This window comes from Chiloscyllium plagiosum, unplaced genomic scaffold (assembly GCF_037043375.1).
Source record: "Chiloscyllium plagiosum isolate Xiang-an unplaced genomic scaffold, Cpla_swu_hap1 HiC_scaffold_2, whole genome shotgun sequence".
Lineage (NCBI taxonomy): Eukaryota > Metazoa > Chordata > Chondrichthyes > Orectolobiformes > Hemiscylliidae > Chiloscyllium > Chiloscyllium plagiosum.
The window spans coordinates 74,883,932-74,911,072 of NW_028270140.1; the positions used below are offsets into that span (position 1 = coordinate 74,883,932).

Sequence of the window (27,141 nt, forward strand, 5' to 3'; positions counted from 1 at the left end):
GGAAATTCGTCCATGAGTCCCAAAACGTTAGCATCCAGGTTCTGCAGGTAATAAGGAAGGCAAATGGAATGTTGGCTTGTATTTCAAAAGAGTGGAGTGTAAAAGTTGAAAGTTTTTGATAAAACTAAACAATTCACAACCAAACCACAGCTGAAATAATATGAACAGTTTTGGCCCTTTATCTAAGGAAAGATGTTCTGCCATCAGAGATAGTCTAGTGAATGTTCTCTGGACTGCCATCAGATATGGCGGAACTGTCATATGAGGGAAAGTTGAATAGATTATACCTGTACTTAGCACAGAGAAGAATGAGAGATGGCCTTATGGAGACACACAAGAATCTTAGGGACCTGACAGAGTAATGTGGCAAAGTTGTTTCTCCTTGTGGGAAAGTCTAAGGCCAGAGGGCATAAGCTTAGAATATAGGGTCATCCAATTAAGATGTGGATGATGAGAAATTTCTTGAGGGTAGTGAATCTATGGAATTCTTTGCTACAGATGGCAGTTAGTATATTCAAGGCTAAGATAGATTTTTAATCAGTAATGGAATTGAGGACCATGGGGACAAAGCAAAAATGTACAGCTTGAGCATTATCAGATAAACCAGGATCTCATTGAATGACAGAGTATATATGATGGACTGAATGGCCAATTTTCTTCTTATGTATTGTGGTCTTATTTATATTGTCTTTCCATATTCTTTCTACAAAATGGATAGTAACTGGAGTAAAGCTCTGAAATTGAATTTGAGTTGAAGTGTGTGGTGCAGGAAAAACACAGCTGGTCAGGCAGCATCCGAGGAGCAGGAGAATTGACTTTTTGAGCACAAGCCCTTCATCTTGAATTGCATGTTATTTAGGCACTCAAAACCCGATTTCTCATTTTGACCCGAGTGTATGATGAGTGCATAAGCTTTAAGAATCATCAGCACTGCATTTTGACTATCATGGCTTTGTTCTTGAGGTGATCTGGAGAATTTGGGACTGTACACTGACAACCACCTGATTTATAGTATTGGTATAAGCAACAACACTGCAATGTACCAATGTTTAGCAATGCTGGAAACAAACAAACATCCCAAGCTGATCCATCCCTCCTTCCAATAGCTTTAACGACACTCATTTCCTTTTCTCCATGCATGGGACCATGATTTTATACCGTGTTGTTCCACACACCTTAACTCAATGTGGTACTTCAACTTGTCATGTGGTTCCTATTCATTTGCCTAAATTATTCAACATTGGTAGTGGGAGAAATTTGATTAATTGCTTTATCTTGAAAGCTTTTTCTAGATTTGCAAGTTATTTGAAAATGTGGAATTGTCCTTTTGATTACTTAGCAGTTTTGACATCGGTATTTAATCTTGGGACAAATTTCATTACATTTTCAAGATGCAGCTATTGCTTTTAGTGCTGATTTTGTTTTTGGAACTGTGTATTTCAAACTTCATTGATCTTTCCTTATGATTTAATTCAATATGCAATTGTGTCCAAAATGTATTAATTTTGGAAAAGTGATTTGTCTTTTCTTCTTATTGAGTCCTGGATTTTTAATTCGCAGCTTAGAAATTTTTATTCTTCATGTCTGTGGAGCTCTTAAAGACAAATTTATCATTACAGTCTGCTATCTCTGAGGAACTCCATTAGCATTTCCCAAACAAGATATTAAACTTAGTTATTGATTGCCTTGCAACATTCCAATCTTGCATAAAGGTAGAGAGACACTTAAAACAATACATATAAATTTGCTGTTCAGTTATGTTCAAGTCTCTGCTAAACCTAAAACAATGTCAGACCCAGAAATTTCCTAGTTACCACAGTATTTAAATTGGTTAAAAAAGGCATATGTTCACAGCAGAACTTTTTTAAAGAAATGACTGACATACATTTACAAACTTAAACCCATGACAAATGCAGTCTACAAGAAGGATAGCAACAGATTTGTGGGAGAGGGAAAAAACACCACCTGCAAGTTCCTGTTCAAGATAAAGATGTATCTTTTTCATTTTTTTCAATTTTTAATGGTAAATTGAAATGACGAAAATGACTGGTTTAAAAATCAAGGATTGTTGAAGTTATCTGACACTCAAGTGCTGTTTATGTTGTTGTATGTTCAAATGGTCCTGAGGAATGTTTAGTTACAGGAATCAGAGGGTTCTGTATAAATGGGAATTTGGCTGGCAACAAGTAGCTAATTAAACAGTGATCATTTACCGATGACAAAAACTTCCTGTCTGCCAGCAACTTTGTCTCTCAGGTAGCTTAGGAGTGTGAAAGTTCAGGGGAGAAGCCATTTGTCCTCTGAAAGGAAGGAGCTGTTTCTATTGTGCAATAAAAAAAATCTCCAGTTTGGAGACAGGCAGATTATTTTTCCTCATTAGTTGCTGTAAACTATGACTTTAATTAAGACATCTTAATATGCCTTTATAAGTGTGAACTTGTGCTTCCAAGCAAGCAAAGGTGAAAGAAGATTGCAAAACAGCATTCTAATCTTCAAAAGAACCATCTCAGCAAACTCTGCAAACAAGGACCATTTGAACTGCCTTCCCAGTTTTCTCATTTACTCACAACAACCATGTATTTTGTGTGGTTTTCTATGTATCCAGCTTCACAGCCCTCCAAACTGGCTCTTTGCTAGTTCTACCCTCTTACATATCCTAATTTTTAATCCACGTGGGTGTCCATGCTATTAGAGTCATAAAGTCATAAAGATTTACAGCACGGAGACAGACCCTTTTGGCCCAACTCATCCATGCCAACCAGATATCCTAAACTAATCTAGTCCCATTTGCCAACATTTGGCCATATCTTTCTAAACTTTTCCTATTCATATACCCATCCAGATGCTTTTTAAACATTGTAACTGTACCAGCCTCCATCACTTCCTCTGACAGCTCATTCCGTACGCACACCACTTTCCGTGTGAAAAAGTGGCCCCTTAGGTCCCTTTAAGTCTTTCCCCTCTCACCCTAAACATATGCCCCCGTTCTGGACTCTCCCACCCCAGGGAAAAGACCTTTGTCTATTTATCCCATCCATGCCTCTTATGATTTTATAAACCTCTATAAGGTCACCCCTCAGACTCCGTTCTGGGGAAACAGCCCCAGCCTATTCAGCCTCTCCCTGCAGCTTGAACCCTCCAACCCTGGAACCATCCTTGTAAATCTGTTCTGAACCCTTTCAAGTTTCACAACATCTTTAATATAGAAGGGAGACCAGAATTACATACAATCCTTGAAAAGTGGCCTCACCAATGTCCTGTACAGCCACAACATGACCTTCCAACTATATCTGGTACTCAATGCTCTGACCAAAAAAGGAAAGCATACGAAAAGCCACCTTCACTATCCTATCTACCTGTGACTCTATTTTCAAGGAACTGTGAACCTGCACTCCAAGGTCTCTTTGTTTACTGACACTTTTTTTTTGTTCCTTAGGCCTTGGACTATGGAATTCCCTCACCAGATGTTTCCATCTATCTTCCTGTCTTTCATCATTAAAAATGCTCTTGACTCTTTGACCAAGTTTTTAAAATCATTAACGGGCTCTTTCCAGTTCAATGTCAAGGTTTGTTAGATTAAACTTGGTGAGGTTCCAGGAATACTTAGCTATTTTTAAAATTTCTATATACGTATACAAGTTGCCTTTGTTAAAAGCATAGCGGATAAGTGTTGGTAACGTTGGTCTAGCTTCAAACAAACTTTCTTAACAAAAACTTTCTTTAATGTGATGATTCTCTCAGTAGAATTTAAAACTCTCTGCTTTTGCTTAATGGCATTGGGTGCTTGTTTCTTAATTCCCACCATTATCTTCAACAGCACCAGTTTTGAACTGACAGTATTCTGGGAGGTACCTTCATTTTCACTATTCGTTTCCAAATATGGATTCATTTACTTTTGGTATATGTGATGTGCTTGAAAATACAGTTTTAAATGCTACTCTTCTCATGTTTTTAACATTTAGCAGAAGCGAAGTTGCAAGAAAGAAGGAGATGCACACACATCTCATTGTTCATGGAGTTTTAAAATTCACACGGGAGATGTGGGCATCACTGACTGGCTGGTATTTATTGTCTGCCTCTAGTTGCCTTTGGGAAGGTGGTGGTGAGCTGCTGTCTTGAACTGCTGCAATAGCTTGTAGACCCACAGGCCATTAGGGAGGGAGTTGTGAGATTTTGACCCAGTAACAGTGAAGGATCAATGATATATTTCCAAGTCAGGATGGTGAGTGATTTGGTAGAGGTCATCCCTGTATCTGCTGTCCTCAACCTTTTCGATGGAAGTGGTGGTGAGTTTCGAAGGTGCTGCCTAAGGATATTTGATGAATTTCTGAAGGGCATCTTGTAGGTAGAATATACTGCTGCTATTGAGTGTCAGTGATGGATGGAATGCATGTTTGTACAATGTAATCTCTTACCTTCAGTGAATGTAGGCAATTGAGTTGTTCCGCCCCAAAATCTTCTCTCAAACTTTGAGTTGTTCCCCCCCAAAAAAAAACATTGAAAATTATGCTGCAGTTGTTTAAGGCTGTGATTAGCCAACGTGTGCAGTATTCTGTTCAGTTCTCAACACTACATCCTAGGGATGAGATAGGGACTAAAAAGGTTGAATTATATTGAAAGTAAAATGAAGCCTAGTTTTTTTATGGAATTATGATGGGGATGAAATGGTTCATTTGTGTGGATTAGTTACACAAGCTGAGTTTGTGTTCCTTTGAGAATGGAAGATTAAGTAGTGATTGAACTGAGATGACGATGATTAATAGGATAGATAGAGGGAAACTCAGAATAAGAGTTCATAACTTAGTGAGAGCTAGTCTGTTCATGGTGACATCAGGAAACATGTTCTCGCACAGAGCACTGAAAATCTTGAACACTCACCTCAAATGATGAACACACATTTCGAAAACTTCAAAACCAAGATTAATAGATTTATTTTGTTAGGATGTGGAACCAAGGTAAGTAATAGACCAAGATACAGATCGTCCAGGATCGAAGTCTGCATTTTTTTTTTTACTTCTGTTTCCATGTCAATATCTGGAAGTACGGTTAGTTTGAACTTCATGTTTAGAAGGCATCAGTCCAATATGAAAAATGGACCCAGTTCAAGTCACCGTGTTAAACTTCATCCAGAGATTTGTAGACAATGAAGGAAGTAATCCAAAAATATGCATTTTTTCCCAATTTGCAAATTTGAATTAGGAAAGATAAAGAACTTTTACTAATTTGACCTTGAAATTTACTTTTAGCTGTCTGTCATGGACTGTTTTAATGACTGTGCCTCTTTTGACTGCCTGTCTTTCTTTTTCTGGCTCTACACTTCTTCTGACTGCTAAAGCTGTACTCTAGTCCTTATTCACCAGCACAACTCCATTTTTTTGCCAGCAGCTATCTCATGGAGTCACCTATACAAAACCAGTGTAGTTCAGTGACTTTCTCTACAGCAGAGCTAAAAATACATGCAATGTCAAGGGTATAATCTCTCCGTGTCTTGCAATTCTCATATTCATTTCTCCTTTTGAACTCCTATTCAGGGACTCTTGGACTGTCCTGAGTAACATGGTGAAAACCTGACAATAGTCCCTTCAATTGTTGGTGTACAATTGCATGTTGCCACCTACCAACTTCTGGAACTGAGTTTGCTCTGAGTATTAGATTTCATGGAGAGTATTGGCTTGCTCAGTTTAAAAGAAATAGATATAACTGGAGGATTCAATCACATACTGTATGGGCAGAAACTTGGGCTTGATGCTGTTCAAAGTTTGTGAGAAGATTTGTAGCTCGGGTGCTCGTTGCTGTGGTTCTGTTTGCCGAGCTGGAAGTTTTTGTTGCAAACGTTTCGTCCCCTGTCTAGGTGACATCCTCAGTGCTTGGGAGCCTCCTGTGAAGTGCTTCTGTGGTGTTTCCTCCGGCATTTATAGTGGCCTGTCCCTGCCGCTTCCGGTTGTCAGTTTCAGCTGTCTGCTGTATTGGCTGGTACAGCTGTGTCAAGCTGAATATTGTGCAATCACATTATATGAGCTGAACTAATTATTAGAGATTTTGATCAGTTTATTTTGTATATCCCAAGTTGATGTATGTGTTTATTACTTAAGTACAGTGACATTTATTCATAAGTCTGAATTTGCTTGTTCTCTCCAGTTTTCTCATTTTCCTGGAAGCTGGTATATATTTATTTGATTCAGTTAACTCTACAATACATTAAAATTAATGCATTTTGTGCAAAAGTTACATATTTATATATACTTATGTCATATTTTATACATAAAATTAGACTTGGTTATATGCTGTTCATGGTTATCTTTATTTTACAGATGAATGGAAATGACCTGCCTAGAGTTCATGCTGTACTTGGTGACAACAAATGTGATCTGGATTCTGCTGTTTCAACTTTAGCCTATGCTTATTTCCTTTATAAGGTACAAGCATTGTGCAAAATACACTTTTTTTTTACAACTTAAAAAAATCTATATGTATACAAATCAAGGCAGGAGTGATGAATTACAAAGTAAAGCTAACTGGTCATCTCTTGAACTGTAGCACATAAATTAGTTAGATTTTCTAATGATGGGAGTGTTCTTGGCAACTAGATTCAGATGAGGTTTGAGAGTGATGTTAAGTGTTCTTACATTGAAAGCAAATCATTAAATGACATAATTTTGAAATTTCTGAAATTTTGCAATTTTTCAATTTTCTGTACAGGTGGAAGAGAGTTCTTAAAGGAGCATTTTTTCCCCTAGCATATTTGTTAGGAATTTGACATCTAGCTAGTGCTGTCCCACCTTCAGGAGAGGCTTCAAAGCCAGTTAAATTCTTCTGAAGTCTAGTTACTGTAATAATGTGCTTTTCACAAAGGCTGACCACAGCAGTGAGCTAAGTAGATACAGTATGTTAGCTCAGTTGGCTAGATCAGTGGTTTGCAATGCATAATGCCACTAACAGCTTGGGTTCAATTCCTGTACTTGGTGAAGTCACTGTGAAGATTCTGCCTTCTCGAGGTGTGGTGACCCTCCAGTTAAATCAACTAGCAGCCATCTCTGTCTGAGAGATGAGCAATGGTGACCTTCACTGCAGAGATGGTGTAGTATCATGGTAATGTCACTAGACTAGTAATCCCGAACCCCAGGTCAATGTTCTGGGCAGAGAGTGAAACTTGAATTGAATATAAAAAGAACCTGGAGTTAAAAACTAGCCTGATGTGGTGACCATTATCGATTGTTGAAGAAAAACCCCATTGGATTCATGAATGAACTTTTAGGGAAGGAAAGCTATCATCTTTACCTGGTTTACATGTGACAGCGGACACCGAAAAATGGTTGGCTCTAACTGTTGTCTGTAATTAGGGATCGACAGTAAATGCTGACCAGTGATAACCATATCTCATGAAATATTTAAAATATCTGTGTAAATAGATATCCACAAAAGAAGAACACTAATGACAATCCTGAATAACTTACAGTAAAATAAACACAAGTTGCACTTTAAAAACAGTGTCTGTTAAATTATGGGCAACTGAAGTGCACAAAATTAATTTACAGCCTGAACAAGATGGCATTAGAATAGGTGTCCTGGGCCGGAACTTGGCCATTCCGACAGTCTTTCTTTTCCTTTTTAGTTTATTTTCTCTCTGTTTTTGTTTTTTATTCCCCTCTATACCTTTTACTTACCACTTGTCCTGAGCTCAGACAGCATCAGCAGTGGTGAAAGTATAGTATAGAACTCGACGAGTCCTCATTTCCTTTTCTGGGGCAGCATAAGCCCTGGCATCAGAATTGCTGGCTGCTATGTCAGTGGAGGTTTCCGTTAGCAAGAAAGGCCCAGTGGCGAAAGATGGTGCCTGAGGATCGGTGACTTTGTTGTTATTGGGTCCAGTGCTGGTGGCAGCAGACGCTGATGAATGGGCATCACAGTGACAAGGTGGGCTCAGTGGTGAGAAACACAACTCTGATGTTGGCTGATCTGGTACAGGCAGTGGCGGAGGAGTATCGCCCAGTGGCAAACATGGTGCCTGAGGATTGATGAAGTTGACATTAATTGGGTCTGGTGTAGAAGGTGGCCAAGCGGTGGAGGGGGGATGGTGGCGCAGGCGTTGGTGATATGCAGGTTTAGAACTGTTTTATTGTTATTTTTTATCCTTATTATTAAATTATAGCAAATAAAAGTTTTTCACTGTGTTTTATTGTATTCTTACTGTAATATACATGTGACAATAAATCTATCACTCACTCAGATGGCAAAGGGTGAAAAAAGATCATGATTTGTGGAATAGAGTTCTCCTCACTCAGCACTCCTTGAAAACTCTTCTCTATCTGGGATTGAATGCTTGTGCAGTTCTGTTCTGAGAATACGGAGCTTCTTTGCTGATAGGCTGGGTAAAAAATTCCAAATTCTACAAAGGCTTCAAGCTGCATTAGAAAAACCATGCACTCTCCAAAATGGGATTGATATTCCTGGGGTCTGTCTCTGGATTATTTACATGGTAAACATCATGTTTAAATTATCCCTATCCATATCCTTCTGTGACATCGTCTGATCATTGACGCAGATTGCTTCCAAAGTGTGGAGATAAATTAGGGGTTGAACAGTCAAGAATTGTGGCTGTCGCTATTCACAATGGCATTTGGATGCAATCCTGAACTTCGTGGAGGAATTCCTGGCATTTAACGGGAATGTCCCTTGAAATGGCAGGAGAATGACCAGGCTATTGTGGAATGGAAGTTCGGATGTCATATAGGGAGTAGTAGCTTGAGGGAGATGAAGAAAGAGAGGTGTAAGGCATGTGAAATTGTGTCTGAACTGAGTGGGATGAAGCAGATGCCACTATTCTGTCTGGAGTTGGGAGCAGCAGAGCCAGCAACAATATGGAATGACAGCAGCAAAAAGAGGGACATAACCAATGAGGAAGGATCTTAAACACATTGCTATAAAATTGTGGAATCCTTTACCAGCTCTAGGCCATGGAGGTAACGACTCATCATTAACATGAAAGAAATGGATAAATATCTGATAATGCACGGAAAAGAATCTGGAATTATTAGAGAGAGTGGCAGCATAGATTTTAAGGTTTGTTCTGAGAGGAGATTTCTTGTTTTCTACTCTTCAGTTCAAGGGTGGTCTCTTGGTTCTTAGAAACTCTCGTAAAACAATTTAAGTTGCCAGTGCAACAGCTCCCACAGTCATGGCAAACTTCTCTCAATGGAAGCAGAGCCCAGGATGATAGTGGACTTGGAAGCCAAGTGAACAGCAAAACACAGCTCAAATTGCACCTTGCGGGCTCGTCTCCAGTGTTAGTTATAGTTTCAGGTGAGAGCAGGAAAACAGAAAATGCTGCAATTATTACAGCCAGGCCTGAAATATTTGGCAGCTCTTGTTTATTATACGCACAATGACCATTGTGATGATAAGGGCAATTGTAAATAAAATGCATCTTTTACATGTCCTCTTTAGGTGATTCTAGTTTCAATTTTTCATTGTAATGAGATTTTAATGATGTTACTTGGAGTGTATGCACACTGGGACTTGGGGAAAACTCTTTTGGTGGCCTTCAAAGAACTTTAAGGAATCGGAGAGGTCAAATAGGGCCCAGACATCTGATATGAAATTTGGTCTTTCTGATGTTAAAATGTTTTTTCACTGCTACATTGTTACACTTTCTCAAGTGTAGACTCCTGTATGACTAAACATATATGATGGAATCTGGGGTCTGTGGGCAGGAGACTGTGGTGAGATCATTATGGGAGACCCTGTTGCTTGTTCAAGACCTTGTTGATGGCCCAACTTGCCACATTCATATCCAGCCTCATCTTACAAAACTCCCCAAACATGCTAGATGTCAACGGAACCCAACATGGAACCCAACATGCATCTCCAATCCACGTGCAGCACACATCTGTACTTCAAAGCTGCACCTTGGGTTGGATTGGCAATTCTCATTATAATACTGCAGCAAAGACCCTGCGTTTAGGGTCATGCATGCAAGTCATGGACTGGACCAGACTACGTGTCCAGACCATTTGCTTGCTGCTGTCATAGAACTCATTCACTCTGAGCCTACTGAGACCCTCACATCATGTCTGCCTTGCTTTGCTTCACCTTGCATTTTTTTGTGCTTTTCCCCCTCAACCGAAGATACCAGATTCATGTTACTTCTGTCTTGCCATCCCATTCAACATTGAGACAAAGGCAGGAAGCTTGTCACAGTTTTCAGCAGATGTCAGGGATAGTATTTGATCAGGAGGTTATGGCATGGTAAGTCAGGGGCAGCCTCTGATACCATTCTCAGGACTTGGAAATGGTTGGACAGCCAGAGTTGGGATGCTGCCCACATAAGAGATAAAGAACTGAATGTTGGGCACCCCACCACCCATCTTGTGTCTGAGAGAGAGGCAGGTATAAAGGAGATGAAAGCAAGTGAAGGAATACGTTGCAGGCATTAGTGAGAGTGGTACAGTAGTGGAGATAATGAGAGTGAGGTATCAGAAAGATGATACTTACATTGGCGGAGTGCAGAAGGTCATTTGTCTTCTTTGTACTGTACTGTGCTGTGCATTTCTCAAGGTGACTGAGCTGCTTTCACCCAGGTGCTCACCTTGGACTGATGCTGTGGCTTTCACTGTTGGGTGGGAAGAAGAAACCGCACATCCACAAAACTCATTCATCAGGATTGCCCCTGCCCATAAATGGTGTCCATCTGGCACCAGGAACCATGAAAGGCAGCTCTGGACTGATGGTGCTTGCCTGGGTGTGCAACAGTCTTTTAAAGATGTTGGAAGTGCAAGTGATGCCGGAGAAATGTGAAATCATCTATTTCAGTAGGAGTAGCAGTGAAAAGGATTAATACTTGAATAGTGAAATGTCGCAGCATGCTTCTATACAAAGGGACCTAGATTTCCTTTTGCCTGAATCACAGAAGGTTGGTCTGCAGGTACAATGAATAACTATGAAGGTAAATGGAATTTTGTCCTTCATTGCTAAAGGGATTGAGTTTAAAAGCAGGGATGTTATGTTGCAGCTGTACAGGGTGCTGGTGAGGCCATACCTGGAGTACTGTGTGCAGTTTTGGTCTCCTTACTTGAGAAAGGATGTACTGGCACTGGAGGGGGTGCAGAGGAGGTTCACTCGGTTGATTCCAGAGTTGAGGGGGTTGGTTTATGATGAGACACTGAGTAAACTGGGATTATATTCATTAGAATTCAGAAGAATGAAGGGTATTTTATAGAAATGTATAAACTAATAGCACTGCTGCCTCGCAGCGCCAGAGACCCGGGTTCGATTCCCGCCTCAGGCGACTGACTGTGTGGAGTTTGCACATTCTCCCCGTGTCTGCGTGGGTTTCCTCCGGGTGCTCCGGTTTCCTCCCACACTCCAAAGATGTGCAAGTCAGGTGAATTGGCCATGCTAAATTGCCCGTAGTGTTAGGTAAAAGGGGTAAATGTAGGGGTATGGGTGGGTTACGCTTCGGCGGGTCGGTGTGGACTTGTTGGGCCGAAGGGCCTGTTTCCACACTGTAAGTAATCTAATCTAATCTAATGAAGGGAATAGATAATTTAGAAATAAAGAGGATGTTTCCACTGGTAGATAAAACTCAGACAAGAGGACATAATCTTCAAGATTAAAAGGAGCAGATTTAGGACTAAATTGAGAAAGAACTTCTTCACCCAGAGGGTTGTAAAATCTATGAAATTCCTTCCCCAGTGAAGTAGTTGACGCTACTTCAGTAAACATTTTAAAGCTAAGATAGATTTTTTTAAACAATAAAGGAAATAAGGGGTACAGTGAGAATGCGGTAAGTGGATCTGAGTCCATGAAAAGATCAGCCATGATCGTATTGAGTGGCAGAGCAGGCTCGAAGGGTCAGATGGCCTACTCCTGCTCCTAGTTCTTATGTTCTTATAAAATTTGGGATATGTGCTGTGAGGCAAATTGTTGTGGGAATGGTAAGATGGGGCTGAACTCTGTTATGATGGATGCCATGGGGCAGGATAGGTTATTAATGAGATGAGTTTGTAAGATATGGCAAAAAAATCTCTCTAGACCTTGGTGGAAATCCCTCTAACTTTGGACTTAATCAAAAAAAAAGTGTCAAATTCAGTCCAGGGACTAACAAGCCAGAGAATTTACACCTACATTTATCAGCACATACTGACTGTTTGAATGTCATTGAAGAGCATAGTTTCTGCAGAAAGTATAGTATGAGTAGCATGCCATTCTTGTCCAATTCAAATTTAGTATAAAATAATTCAAAATTAGATATAATCAAAAGCATTCATATGGCCATCCAAGCATTATTAAACCTGAAACCTTGCCATTCAATACTTCTCATCTGAGTGTTGTGCAGTTTAGCTTAGTGGCATTTAGGATTCTGTCATTAGATTGATGGTTTAAACTCACCTCCAAGATTTGATCACATTGGTTATTTTGAAATCCTGAAGTAGAAGAAAGTGAAAAGTGGATATTAATTGAATACCAGGTGGAACAACATATCCTGAACAGTTACACTGCAGGGTCTCTCCCTACCTTGTTTGTTACAAGTAGAGGAAAAATTCCAGTCAGTTGGAAGTTCAATGGATCATTACATTACTTCCCCAATGGAGTGTTTATCCGCTATAACACAGGTAACATAACTTAGGCTGGAGCTTTAATGCAGTAGTAAGGATGATGCTGTTTTAGATAAGATGTTAACCTAAGGATTCACTTGCCTGATATGGAGGATAAATAATATCCTAACACAAAAAGCACTGGCAGATTACTATGGTTTGTGAGACTTCGCTGTGTGAATAATTGCTGCAATGTTTGTCTACTTAACAGATATTTAAACTTAAGGAAGTAATCTATTGGCTATTAAGCATCGTGAAATATTTTGAAGACCTAAATGGCATTATATAAATGTCACTAAGTTGGAGATGGTGGCACAGTGATAATATGCTAGTAATTCAGAGACCAGAGATTTGCTGGAACCCCAGACAACCTGTTCCTACCTCCTTCCCAAAATCCACAAACCAGACTGTCCCTGTAGTACCATAGTATCAGCCTGTTCCTATCCCACTTAGCTCATTTCCTCCTATCTTGACTCCATCCCCTCTCCACTTGTCCAGACTCTGCCCACCTATAACTGCGATTCCTCTGATTCCCTCCACCATATTGACAACTTCTAGTTCCCTGGCCCTAACTGCCTCCTGTTCACCCATGGGTGTTCAATCCTTCTAGACCTCCATTCCCCACCAGGAGAACTGAGAACTCTCTGCTTCTTCCTTGACTAGAGATCTGAACAATCTTCTTCCACCACCATGCTCTTCTGCTTGGCTGAACTTGTTCTCCCACTGAACAATTTATTTTTGATTTTATTATTGTCGCATGAACCTGAAGTACAGTGACAAGTTTTATTTTGTGAGCAGTACAGGCAGATTATAACAAACAAGGACATATAGATCATGGGGTGCTTACAGTGAGCCTTTCAAGGTTATGAGGCACAGGAGGTGCACAAAATCAAGGTCAACGTTAATGTCTAATTTCTCTAATTTGAAATCTGAGCTGTCTAATAACAGCAGGGAAGAAGCTGTTCTTGAACCTGTTGATATGTGTTCAAGCTGCTCTGTCTTCTGCCGGATGGAAGAGGTTCGAAGAGAGTAATGCTGGGGTGGGGTGGGTCTTTGATGTTGGCAGCCTTCTCTTTTAACTGGCACCTGCATAGGTCCCAGTTATGCCAGCTTTTTTAGTGGGGTATTTGGTTCCAGCCCTACATGCCTCCTCCCACAACACTTTTTCTTTCTTTTCTGTACATCGACTGTTTTGGTGCGATGTCATGCTCCCACCTGTATCTTAGAAAATTTGTTAATTTTGCCTCCAATTTCCACCCTTCTATAAGTTTCACGTGGTCCATCTCCGACACTTCCCTTCCTTTCCTTGACACCTCCATCTCCATTTTGAGGAATAAACTGTCCACTGCCACTGCTACAAAGCTACTGACCGCCTTAGCTACTTTCAATACAGCTCGTCACACCCCATGTCATGTAAGGATTCCACCCAATTCTCCCAGTTTCTTCGCCTGTGTGATTTCTGTTTGGATGATGCCACCTTGCAAAAAACCATTGCTGACATGGCTTCCTTTTTCCATAACTGTGGTTTCCCACCCACTGTGGTTGACAGGGTCCTCAACTGCATCTGACCTGTCACCTGTGCTTCTGCCGTTGCCCCTTGCCATCATTCTCAACAGCATGATCGGGTCCCCCTTGTCCTTACTTTTCATCCCACCAGCCTCCACTTTCAAAGGATCGACCTCCGCCATTTCAGACAATTCCAGCAGATAGCCACCACGAAACATATCTTCCCCTCACTTTCCCGTCTGCAGGGACTGTTCCCCTGGGACACCTTAGTTCATTGATTGATGACCACCAATACCACCCCCCTTCCCACAGCATCTTCTCATGTAACTACTGAAGGTGCAATACCTGCCCCTTCACTTCTTCACTGCTCACCATCCAAGGGCCTAAGCTGTCCTTCCAGGTGATGCAGCATTTCACCTGTACCACTTCCATTCTGGTCTATCACATTCACTACACCCAGTGTGGCCTACTCTCGCTAGAGCAAATTACTGCAGATGCTGGAATCAGTACTGAAAACAAAAACCCTGGAAGTCACAACAGGTGAGGCAGCATTCTTGGAGAGACAACAGACACCAGTGCTCTGATAGAGTCAGTTAGACTGTCAGTTAAAATTTTAACTTCCGCTCTCTCTGGATGCAGGTTGAACTGCTGTAATTTCTGGCACTTTTTGATTTCAGTACAGATTCCAGATTCTGCAGTAATTTGTTCCTACTGGAAATCTGGGTTCACACCCCAATACAGTAGCTAGGAGAATTTAAAAGACAGGCAGCTTGTTGGCCCCAGAGTAAGATATTTGCTTTGGGACATTTGGATGCAACTGGTTCTGGAATTTTAAAGAGACAGAAATGATAACATAGTAGTCACCTTACCCTGGTCCAGGCTCATGTCCCCTTTGCCATAATCCACTTTCACCCTCCCCTTCCCCCACCTCCATCCTTTTCCTTACCCTCCACCCACCCTCCCCTCCGCATCCTTCTCACTCCCTTCCCCTCCCCATCCCTCCACAACCTTCTTCATTCCCTCCCCTCTGCATCGTTCTCACTCCCATCCCCTCTGCATTCTTTTCACTCCCCTCCCTTCCCCTCAGTATTCTTCTCACTCCCCTCCCCTGACCTCTGCATCTTTCTCACTCCCCTCCCCATCCTTCTCACTCCACACCCCCCTCAACCTCTCCCCTCTGCATCCTTCTCATTCCCTTCCCCTCCTCTCCGCATCCTTCTCCCTCCCCTCCTTGTCAATGAACTGTGTACGAGACAGTTGTTGCTCTCTGGCTACCTGCCAATATTATTAAAGAAGTCACAGGTTGCTGAGAGATGCTCACTTGTTCCCAACTGTATGCTCTTCCAGATGTCCAATAATTGAAAAGGAACCCATGTTTTTTGATTAGATTAGATTACTTACAGTATGGAAACAAGTCCACACCGCCCCGCCGAAGCATAACCCACCCATACCCCTACGTTTACCCCTTACCTAACACTATGGACAATTTAGCATGGCCAATTCACCTGAACTGCACATCTTTGGACTGTGGGAGGAAACCGGAGCACCCGGAGGAAACCCACGCACACACGGGGTGTTAGAGTGTTGACTTCAATAGATGCCTTGAGGTGGAGTTGGCATGCGAGAGGCTTTGTCATTCTGTGACGTGTGAAGAGTAAGGTGGTCATAGCCCTGAGCTGTGACGACAACTGCAGCCTTACCTGCTCCACTCTGTTCACAGTCTTGCAGGGAAGGTGTTGTATGAAGTTAAGACCTGAAAGGGTTGAGTATTATCTATAGCATATGAAGGACTGTTCTTCAGAGGAGCTAATTGCTTCTGTAGTTCTTCACGGTCCATTACCAATTCTCCATGTAGCTGTTATTGTATCCTTAAGTTGGACGTGATGTTTTACGGAAGAGAATGTATCTTAGATGTAATTAGATTCTACATATCCTGTAATAAATCATTTTTCCTTTATTGAATTCAGAGATAAGTCTTTCACCGAAGGTATCATGTAGGCATCTATCCTCTCAAATAATCAGTAGTTTGACTAATACCAGCAAAAGGGATTGATAGAAGTAAATCTGTTCATAAGGCATTGGCTGCACTGGTAAGCAGCAGTGGGATCTATTGACTCTCAAGGCAGAAGCAGCAACAGTGGGAACAAATTGTGGGAAAAAAAGCTATTGTATGAAAGCCACAGTCATTCAAGAAGAGGGAAGGAAGAAGACGAGAGAAGAAAAAAAAATTAGGTCAGAAAACTGACTGGATCTTTAAATATTCATCCCCTCAAAAGTGCACGAAGATTGTCAGCTTCGGTGAATGCAGTGGCCAGCAATAAAAAGACTGTAGGGATGATAGCAGTCTAAGTCTAGTTGTAAATGCTCAAATGATCTTGAAACAGCAAAATATATCCAAAAACTGATGAAGATAAGTAGGGTGTCACCAAAGCTGCAAGATAAATTGTCCAAATTGTAATCCTGAGATAGTGTTCAATATTGGATAAATGATGTTAGTTAAGTCCCTGAGTAAGGTTGGAAAATTTTGTATTTAAAAGCAAAGTTCTAGGCATAATTAAATTAAGGAGAAATTAAAGGGAGTCATGAAACAATGTTAGGTAAACCGGCATAGTTATAAATGTTTTGAAAATCAAGAGAAGCTGTTCAGAAAAGTATTTGTGAAAAAAAAACACGCCTATTAAGGTAATTGCCAAAGCAGCACTATATATGTAATAATTAGCATGGAAAAGTTGTGGGCAGAAGAGTTTATTAAACTATTTTGAAAGTTAACAAAATTTTTGTTATTCAACTAAAATCATTTCTTTAAGCTGAATTGTCAATGAGACGACATTGTTTTCAATGTGAAAAGGTGCAAAACATTTGCAGAAGTATCAGAAAGAATGCAAGCCTCAAAATGCAAAAGAGATTTATAAAATCATGGAGATGGGGGACCCAATATGATCACATAGGTTGCCTCCATTTTGGAAGCAACATTTAAAGCTGTTTTAATTCGATTTAAAGCATTTCAGTGATAGACTCATAGAGTTGTACAACACAGAAACAGACCCTTTGATCCAACTTGTCCATGCCAACTTGCAATCCTAAACTGATGCAGTCCCATTTGACCCATATCTGTCTAAAACCCTTCTTATATGGACCTATCCACATATATTTTAAATGTTGTAATTATTTTCACCTCCACCACTACTTCTGCAGCTCCTTCCAAACATGAGCCACTCTCTACTGGAAAAAATTGCCCCCAGTTCCCTATCAAGTCATTCCAGTCTAACCTTAAACTATGTCATCTACTTTTGGATTCCCCTGCTGTGGAAAAAAAGACCTTGGCTATTCACCCTATTAGTGCCCCTTGTAATTTTATAAACCTCTGTAAGGTCACCTCTTAAGGTGGGTTTTGAACGTAGGCCTCCTGGTTCTGAGGTAATGACGCTACCCCTGTACCATAAGAGGCCCCATTCTGACTTTCACACTCAAATTCCTGCCTTCTGTCAACTGTGCCTAGTTGGCCACAGCATTGATTAGTGAGATCTATTCCAATTTCACATTGTTGGTTTCTGATATTATCAAGTTAATGTTAAAATTGTCAAATGCACTTAAGTGATAGTGGAAATAAATTTAGTCATATGGTTGTAAAATAATCACCTGTGTGTACTACTACCTAATTAATTTGACTTTCTTATAGGAGTTTCTTATTTTGCGAACCTGTGAAAATTTTAGAGATTTAATATGAGCAAGTATATTTATGTTTTCTCATTTAAAATGTTGCTGCATTTATACTGTGTATTTCCTCTTCAGACCCAATCAACTGATGATCTTTATGTGCCTGTTCTGAATATACAACGTTCGGAATTTCCTCTTCGCACTGAAGTTGTGTTCGTCTTACAACAACTGAATATTTCAGATGAATCTTTAATATTCAGAGATGAAATTGACCTCCATTTCTTAAACAGAGAAGGGAAGCTGACTTTAACACTAGTTAATCATAATATGCTAATGAGGTACAGTAATTCAAGATTGTAATTTTCAATAACATAATTTAAATGAGTTGATTCTGATAATTATATGTTCAAATTTTAGATTTTTTTCTGTCTTGATTATAAAAGGGAATAAAATATTGTTTATTCAACTGAATTGCAAGGTCTAGATTTTAATAATGGAATTGGATGACTCTGCCTGGAAAGGGAGTTGGAGAACTGTTCTTGCAGGGTCTATTTTCATTTTAGATAAATAACGTCTCATCTGAATAAAACTTGACTAGTTTTTGGAGTCAACATTTTTCCAGTTACTTTAAGAGTGAAAATTACTTAATTTTTTTTTATCTTGTAGTCAGAAGTTCTTCTATTGAAGAAAAAACAAGATATCTATTAGAAGCTTGTAATTTTCTGGAATTTAATTTAGTAATGGAATTAATTTCACAGTTTTGGCAAAAAAAGCTGCTTCGTTTGAAAAAGTGCAAGTCCAAGACAGACTTGGAGCATACCTTCCAAAAAGGAGGCTGTCGGAGATGAATAATCTAGTCAAAATTAATAAATATCAATATTTATTTGAAAAATCATAAACAAGCAAGAGTCTTCTAAGCTAACTGATGATTCGCAGTTATGCTTACACCTCACATTCATTATTGAAATAAGAGAATGTGATTAATGTGAATGGTGAAGTTATCAAGCATAACATAAAATAATCATCTCGGTATTTAATGAACAAGAAAAGAAATTCAATGGCACCTTGATGATCACTGTGTGTATGATATGCTCACTTTACTTCAAAGAGACTATATTATGAAAGCTTAATGGAAGGAGAGTGGCAATGAATTTCTGTTTCTTAGGTGGGGAATGCAACTTTTAACTAATTTATTTTTGGGGTTATTCTATGTACAGTTTATAGCATCCTAGTACACTTCCATTTCTTTTGCTGTGTTGATTCTTACGGGAATGAAAATGGAGCCACCTCCAGTTCCTGAAAACCTGTATTCCCTTTGTCGAAATCTTGCAGGGAAAGAATTTGTGATTTCTTATTTATTAAAGGAGTGAAGGTTCAAAATTCTGTGATTTTTAAACAAGAAGTTTTATTATTACAAGAGTCACATAAAGCAAGTATGAATCACTATATTGGGTATTCGCCTAATATCTAAAATCAACATAAACTAAACATGAATTAACAGGAAAACTGCGATCAATTATAAACAATAATTTGCGAATAACATAGATCTTACAAATTGATTCTACTGTCTACATGTTACATAGCTATTAACTCTGTCATAAAATCCTTCAAAATTTGGTTTTCCTTACAAGGAATTTCAGCTCCAGTCATTGTAGAGCTTATTCTGATCCCTCGCCAACTGCCAGTAACCTTCAAGCATATTGACCTCGGTAACAAAGTCTGAATTTCCAGTTGATTCCGCAAGTTAGAGAATTGGTTAAAATTCATCTTCTTTTTCTTCTTCAGTATTAACTTTACTATAACCAATGCAGAATGTTAGTGATTCATCAGGTTTTGGTATCAATATGGCAAGAGAACTCTTGATTTGAATTTAGTCAATGATTTAATTTTTCAGCACAATTTTAATTGCCTCTAGAGCTAATTTTCCAGGATTGCTTATAGCTGTTAAGTTGCCCCACCTGCTACATGTCAACACCTAGAATTGCCCTGTCCTTTAAGTGAGGACATGCAACGGCAGTGGAACAAAATGGATTGTAAAACCAAAATATACATTGTGAAATGAAAGAGCTTACATGGATTTCATTTAATCAACAACAATCTCCATTGTCAAGCTTGCGTTTCTCTTCTGGATGCTTGCCAATGTTTTGATTGCTAGTTTGGGACTGCTCACTCAATGAGCTGAGCACTGCTTGATATTTAAAATATTTCAACACTTCCAAAGCTTTTAACTGAGTTTATTTGCCTTTTTTGGGTAACATTCTGTTTCCTACTGTCTCCTTTGTTAAAGATAAAAACTAATGTTTGCTTAAATAAATACTATTATCATTTGTATGAGGCGTAAGGATTATCTTCTTTCAATATTACTGAAATCACTAAATTTAAAGGTTTCCATGTTAATTTATCAAATGAATAGGAACAAATAGGTGTATGTTTCAAACAAAAGTGTGCTTTCATAGAGTTAAAGGCTTAAATATTTGCAAAGGAAAGACAGAGTGGCACTTTTGGATAATAACTTGGGTTATTTGGCTTTTTTTTTAGAAGTGCAGAAGGAAACATTTTTTAATCTTGTGCACACTTAATAGGAAAGCTGTGTTATATATTGGGACCATACAGTAACAATTTTTCCCATTAGTAATCTAATTTGATTTGTTAGTTAAAGGCAGCTGATTTAAGCCAATAGTGTAACATAGTTAACAATTACACAAATACTGTGTTTGGAACATTTAGTACTTGAAATTAAATGTTTAAGTAATACACTGTTTACAGTTATGGGGCTGATTCAGTTTAAATGTGTTCTTGAACAATTCTACACAGGAAAACAATTTGAAGAAATAAACCTGTAGGAGTAGTTTTGCTGGGTCAACTTATATATTCTTAAGTTTTTTATGAAATTTGAAATTCTTACAGTGATTGAAATCAAACAAAACGTATGGAAATGTGGACAATATAAAATTACAGTTGATACTTTTGTCTTTTAGTGATGACAAAGCACTTGAAACAGCTGTTATCAAAATAATCGATCACCATGACCACCATGAACAAGAACGATTCCATTCTACTCAGTGTGAAATTATCCTGGAGCCAGTTGGATCCTGCAGCACCCTAATAGTTTCAGAAATTCTTCAAGAAACTCCAGAGTTGCTGAATGAGCAATTAACACATCTTTTCAGAGGTAAAAATATTTAATCTGGTTCAAGTCTGGTTGTTGGTGCTGTTCCCTCATAGCCGTTGTGCTAAATTATATTTTCATGTAACTTGTCATCTATAACACATTTGATTCCTTTAAAACCAAAGCTCCATTTAATGTATGAATTTAACCAATTCATTTGAAAGAATGAGAATGCTGTAATTTTAACCTAGGTGGAATGAAATGGAAAGGATAGCTCCATTGTCATAGAGTCATAGAGTCTGACAGCACGGAGACACACTCTTTGGCCCAAACTAGTCCATGCCGACCAAAATGTCCATCAATGCTAATCACATTTCCCTGCATTTAGCCCATATCCTTCTAAACCTTTACTATCCATGTATTTGTTCAAATGCCTTTTAAATGTTGTTACTGTACCTGCCTCAACCACTTCCACTGGCAGCTCATTCCACGTGCTTACCACCCTTTGTGTTAAAACAAAATGCCCCTGAGGTTCCATTTTATTCTTTCTCCTCTAATCTTAAACTGTTGTCCTCTAGTCCTTGATTTCCCCATCCCTGGGAAAAAGACTGAGCGCATTCACCCTATCCATGCCTCTCATGATCTTATACACTTCTAAATGATTCCCCCTCAGTCTCTTACACTCGAAAGAAAACTGTCCTAGCTTGTCCAACCTCTCCCTATAACTCAGACAGTTGAGTCCTAGCGACATTCTTGTAACTTTCTTCTGCATTCTTTCCAGTTTAATAACATCATTCCTTTAGCAAAGTCACCAAAACTGAACACAATACTCCAAGTGCAGCCTCACCAACATCCTGTACAACTGCAGTGTAACTTCCCAATTTCTATACTCCGTCTCCTGATGGATGAAGGCCAGTGTGCCAAAAACCACAGCCTTTGCCCTGTCTACCCATGACTCCACTTTCAGAGAACCAAGATCCCTCTGTTTCTTAACTCCAAGATCCCTCTGTTTCTCTATATTCTTTAAGGTCCTACCATTCATCATGAAACTCCTGTCTTGATTTGACTTTTCAAAATGCAGGCGCTGACACTTATCAATATTAAACTCCAGTTGCCATTTCTCAGGCCACTTCCCCAGCTGATCAAGGTCCTGCTGCAATTTTTGATAACTTTCCTCACCGTCCACGATACCTTCTATTTTAGTGTCATCTGCAAATTTACTAATCTTGGATAAAAGCAAATTACTGTGGATGCTGGAATCTGAAACCAAAAGAGAAAATGTTGAAAAATCTCAGCAGGTCTGGCAGTATCTGTAAGGAGAGAAAAGAGCTGACGTTTCGAGTCTAACTGACCCTTTGTCAAAGTTTAAAAAAAAAGTGGAGAAATAGAGAGGTGTATATATACTAGGCTGAGATATATACTAGGTGTATATACATGGCTCCAGGAGCAAAGGTGACAATAAAGACGTGTTAATGACAGTGCATAGAGAGATTATAGGGAGATTAGGAGCTGTGAATGACCAAGGCTGAAGCCAGTGCTATGTGACAAAATATGTGGGGGATGGGGAAGATGGGTGAAGCAGAGGCAAAATGGAAAACAGACGAGAAGAGTAGCAAAGGGGGAAGAGGAGAGGAAAAAGGTGATGAGAGAGTGCGGAGTGACAGAAAGAGAGACAATCAAGAAATAAGAGGCACAGAACAGTGAAAAAAATAATTAAATAAAATTATCTGAAGTTGTTGAATTGCTGTTGAGACCAGCAGGTTGTAACGTACCTAGTCAGAAGATGAGATTCTGTTCCTTCAGTTTGCATTGAGTTTAACTGGAACATTGCAGCAGGCCTGAATTGATAAAACCACCTCCTGAATAAAGCTGCCTGGTCCTTTGGCATTTGGGAACCCCAGCCAACAACACTTTGAATGTAAATACCATTGAGGCTTAAAGCCTCATTATTATGCTTAATGTATTAACCTTTTCCTTGACATAGCTGAAAATGTGTTGCTGGAAAAGCACAGCAGGTCAGGCAGCATCCAAGGAACAGGAAAATTGACGTTTCGGGCATAAGCCCTTCTTCAGGAATGCCCGAAACGTCGATTCTCCTGTTCCTTGGATGCTGCCTGACCTGCTGTGCTTTTCCAGCAAAACATTTTCAGCTCTGATCTCCAGCATCTGCAGCCCTCACTTTCTCTCGAAGATTTTCATCTCCATTTAAAGCAAAACTAACCATCTATCTTGAAATTTAACAACATTACCATAGTTTAATACCACAGAAATGATAACCTAGTGGTTGCTGTTGACAGTAAACTTAACTAGACCAACTACAAAAGAACTCAGGCAAAGTGAGGACTGCAGATGCTAGAGATTAGAGTCAAAAAGAGTGGCACTGGAAAAGTACAGCACGTTAGGCAGCATCTGAGCAGCAGAAACAGTGACACTTCAGGTGTAAGCCCTTCATCAGGAATGTGGGGGGTGAGGGGAAGGTAGTTGGGAAGGCAATAGGTAGATGGAGATGGGTGGGGGGTTGATGGTGATGGGTCATAGCAGAGGGTGGAGTGGATAGGTGGGAAAGAAAATCGGCAAGTAGGACAGATCAAGAGGTTGGTGTCGAGTTGGAGGGTTGGATCTGTGATGAGGTGAGGTAAGGGGAAATGAGTAAACTGGTGAAGTCGACATTGATGTTGCATTGTTGGTGGGTCCCAAGGCAGAAAATGAGGCGTTCTTCCTCCAGGTGTCGGGTGGCTTGGATTTGGTGGTGGTGGAGGCGGCCCAGGACTTGCATGCCCTTGGAGAAGTGGGAGGAGGAGTTGAGATAGTCGGTCACAGGGCAGTGGGTTATTAGGTGTGTGTGTCCCAGAGATGTTCCCTTAAACATTCCGCAAATTACTGTCCTGTCTCTCCAATGCAGAAGAAATTACATTGGGGAGACAGGATACTAACTTGCGGAACGTTTCAGGGAGCCATCTCTGGAACACACACCAAACAACCCCACCGCCCTGTGGCCGACCACTTCAACTCCCCCTCCCACTCTGCCAAAGGCATGCAAGTCCTGGGCCACCTCCAATGCCAAATTCCAGCCACCTGATGTTGGAGAAAGAAAGCCTCAGCTTCTGCCTTGGACCTTCTAACCACACGGCATCAATGTGGACTTCACCAGTTTCCTCATCTCCCCTCCCCCATCTCATCTCAGAACCAACCCTCCAACTCAGCACTACTCTCTTGAACTGAGCTCCCTGTCCCTACAAAGTAGGGCCTCCCTCCCATCCTCCTCCTCTAACCTAACTTTAAAGTCCACAGGTAATCTACTCAATGTTCTTGTTTTGGAGACTAAGTGTAGAGTAATGGCAGCACAGGCAGTGGAATGTTCCTCCTGCAGGATGTACGAGGTAGGGGTGACCACCGATGCTCCTGCCGACTTCATCTGCAGGAAATGCAGTCAGCAGGAAATGCAGTCAGCTCCTGCTCCTCACAGAACGCGTTAGGGAACTGGAACTGGAGTTGGATGAACTGAGGATTATTTGAGAGGCTGAGGGGGTGATAGATAGAAGCTACAGGGACATAGTTACGCCAGAGAACAGAGGTAGCTGGGTAACAGTTAGAGGTGGGAAGGGGAGGAAGCAGGCAGTGCAGGGATCCCCTGTGGTCATTCCCCTCAACAATAAGTATACAGCTTTGGATACTGTTGGGGGGGATGGCCCAGCAGGAGTAAGCTGCAGTGACGGGGTCTCTGGCACGAGTTCCGGCTCTGAGGCTCAGAAGGGAAAGGGGAAGAGGAGGAGAGCACTAGTTATAGGAGACTATAGTTAGAGGGACGGACAGGCAGTTCTGTGGACATGGGCGAGACTCTCTGATGGTTTGTTACCTCCCGGGTGCCAGGGTCCGAGACATCTCGGACCGTATCTTCAGAATCCTTAAGGGGGAGGGTGTGCAGCCAGAAGTCGTGGTGCACATTGGCACCAATGACATAGGTAGGAAGATGGGTGGGGAGGTCATTCAGGAGCTCAGGGAGTTAGGCTGGAAGCTAAAAGCTAGGACGGAGAGAGTAGTCATCTCTGGGTTGTTGCCGGTGCCATGTGACAGTGAGGCAAGGAATAGGGAGAGAGTGCAGTTGAACATGTGGCTGCAAGGATGGTGTAGGAGGGAGGGCTTCAGGTATTTGGACAATTGGACTGCATTCTGAGGAAGGTGGGACCTGTACAAGCAGGACAGGTTGCACCTGAACCAGAAGGGCACCAATATCCTGGGGGGTAGGTTTGCTAGCACTCTTCGGGGGGGGGGGGGTTAAACTAATTTGGCAGGGGGATGGGATCCGGACTTGTAGTCCAGCAAGTAGGTTAGCTGTTTGTCAGGATGTCCAAGAATGTAGGGAGGCTGTGGAGAAGGTAGCACTGACAGGGAATACTTGCGGACACAGAGATGGGTTCAAGTGTGTATACTTTAACGCAAGGAGTATCAGAAATAAGGTAGGTGAACTTAAGGCGTGGATCGGTACCTGGGACTACGATGTTGTGGCCATCACGGAAACGTGGATAGAAGAGGGACAGGAATGGTTGTTGGAGTTTCCTGGTTACAGATGTTTCAGTAAGATTAGGGAGTGTGGTAAAAAAGGAGGGGGGGTGGCGTTGCTAATTAGAAATGGTATAACGGCTGCAGAAAGGCAGTTCGAGGGGGATCTGCCTTTGGAGGTAGTATGGGCTGAAGTCAGAAATAGGAAAGGAGCAGTCACCTTGGGTGTTTACTATAGGCCCCCCAATAGCAGCAGAGATGTGGAGAAACAGATTGGGAGACAGATTTTGGAAAGGTGCAGAAGCCACAGGGTAGTAGTCATGGGCGATTTCAACTTCCCAAATATTGATTGGAAGCTCTTTAGATCAAGTAGATTGGATGGGGCGGTGTTTGTGCAGTGTTACAGGAAACTTTTCTAACTCAGTATGTAGATTGTCCGACCAGAAGGGAGGCCATATTGGATTTGGTACTTGGTAACGAACCGGGACAAGTGATGGGCTTGTTAGTGGGTGAATGTTTTGGTGATGGTGACCACAATTCTGTGACTTTCACCTTGGTTATGGAGAGGGATAGGTGCGTGCAACAGGGTAGGTTTTACAATTGGGGGAAGGGTAAATACGATGCTGTAAGACAGGATCTGAGGAGCATAAGTTGGGAGCATAGGCTGTCAGGGAAGGATGTCATGGAAATGTGGAACTTTTTCAAGGAACAGATATGACGTGTCCTTGATATGTATGTACCTGTCAGGCAGGAAAGAGATGGTCGTGTGAGGGAACCTTGGTTGACGAGGGAGGTTGAATGTCTTGTAAAGAGGAAGAAGGGGGCTTACATAAGGTTGAGGAAACAAGGTTCAGACAGAGCATTGGAGGGATACAGGATAGCCAGAAGGGAGCTGAAGAAAGGGATTAGGAGAGCTAAGAGAGGGCATGAAAAATCTTTGGCGGATAGGAATTAGGATAACCCCAAGGCATTTTATGCGTATGTGAGAAATATGAGAATTACGAGAACGAGGGTAGGTCCGATCAAGGACAGTAGTGGGAGACTGTGTATTGAGTCGGAAGAGATAGGAGAGATCTTGAATGAGTACTTTTCTTCAGTATTTACAAACGAGAGGGACCGTATTGTTGAAGAGGAGAGTGTGAAACGGACTGGTAAGCTAGAAGAGATACTTGTTAGGAAGGAAGAAGTGTTGGACATTTTGAACAACTTGAGGATAGACAAGTCCCCCGGGCCTGACGGGATATATCTTAGGATTATGTGGGAAGCAAGAGAGGAAATTGCAGAACCGTTGGCAATGATCTTTTCGTCTTCACTGTCAACGGGGGTGGTACCCGAGGACTGGAGAGTGGCAAATGTTGTGCCCCTGTTCAAAAAACGGTATAGGGATAAACCCGAGAATTACAGGCCAGTTAGTCTTACTTCAGTGCTAGGCAAAGTAATGGAAAGGGTACTGAGGGATAGGATTTATGAGTATCTGGAAAGACACTGCTTGATTAGGGACAGCCAGCACGGATTTGTGAAGGGTAGGTCTTGCCTTACAAGTCTTATTGAATTCTTTGAGGAGGTGACCAAGCATGTGGATGAGGGTAGAGCAGTGGATGTAGTGTACATGGATTTTAGTAAGGCATTTGATAAGGTTCCCCATGGTAGGCTTATGCTGAAAGTCAGGAGGCATGGGATAGAGGGAAATTTGGCCAGTTGATAGAAAACTGGCGAACCGGTCAAAGTCAGAGAGTGGTGGTAGATAGTAAATATTCAGCCTGGAGCCCAGTTACA

General features: G+C 40.9%; 1 protein-coding gene across 2 annotated transcripts in view; it reads left to right on the forward strand.

Annotated features, from left to right (window-relative positions):
* Nucleotides 1-27,141, forward strand: part of LOC122561080 (protein prune homolog 2-like) — a 435,917-nt gene that overhangs the window by 68,326 nt on the left and 340,450 nt on the right. For both annotated transcript variants that reach the window (XM_043712461.2, XM_043712468.2), the window contains exons 2-4: nt 6,312-6,416; nt 17,892-18,094; nt 20,735-20,928. In XM_043712461.2, coding sequence (XP_043568396.2) covers nt 6,312-6,416; nt 17,892-18,094; nt 20,735-20,928 — 502 coding nt within the window. The remainder of the gene's footprint in view (nt 1-6,311; nt 6,417-17,891; nt 18,095-20,734; nt 20,929-27,141) is intronic.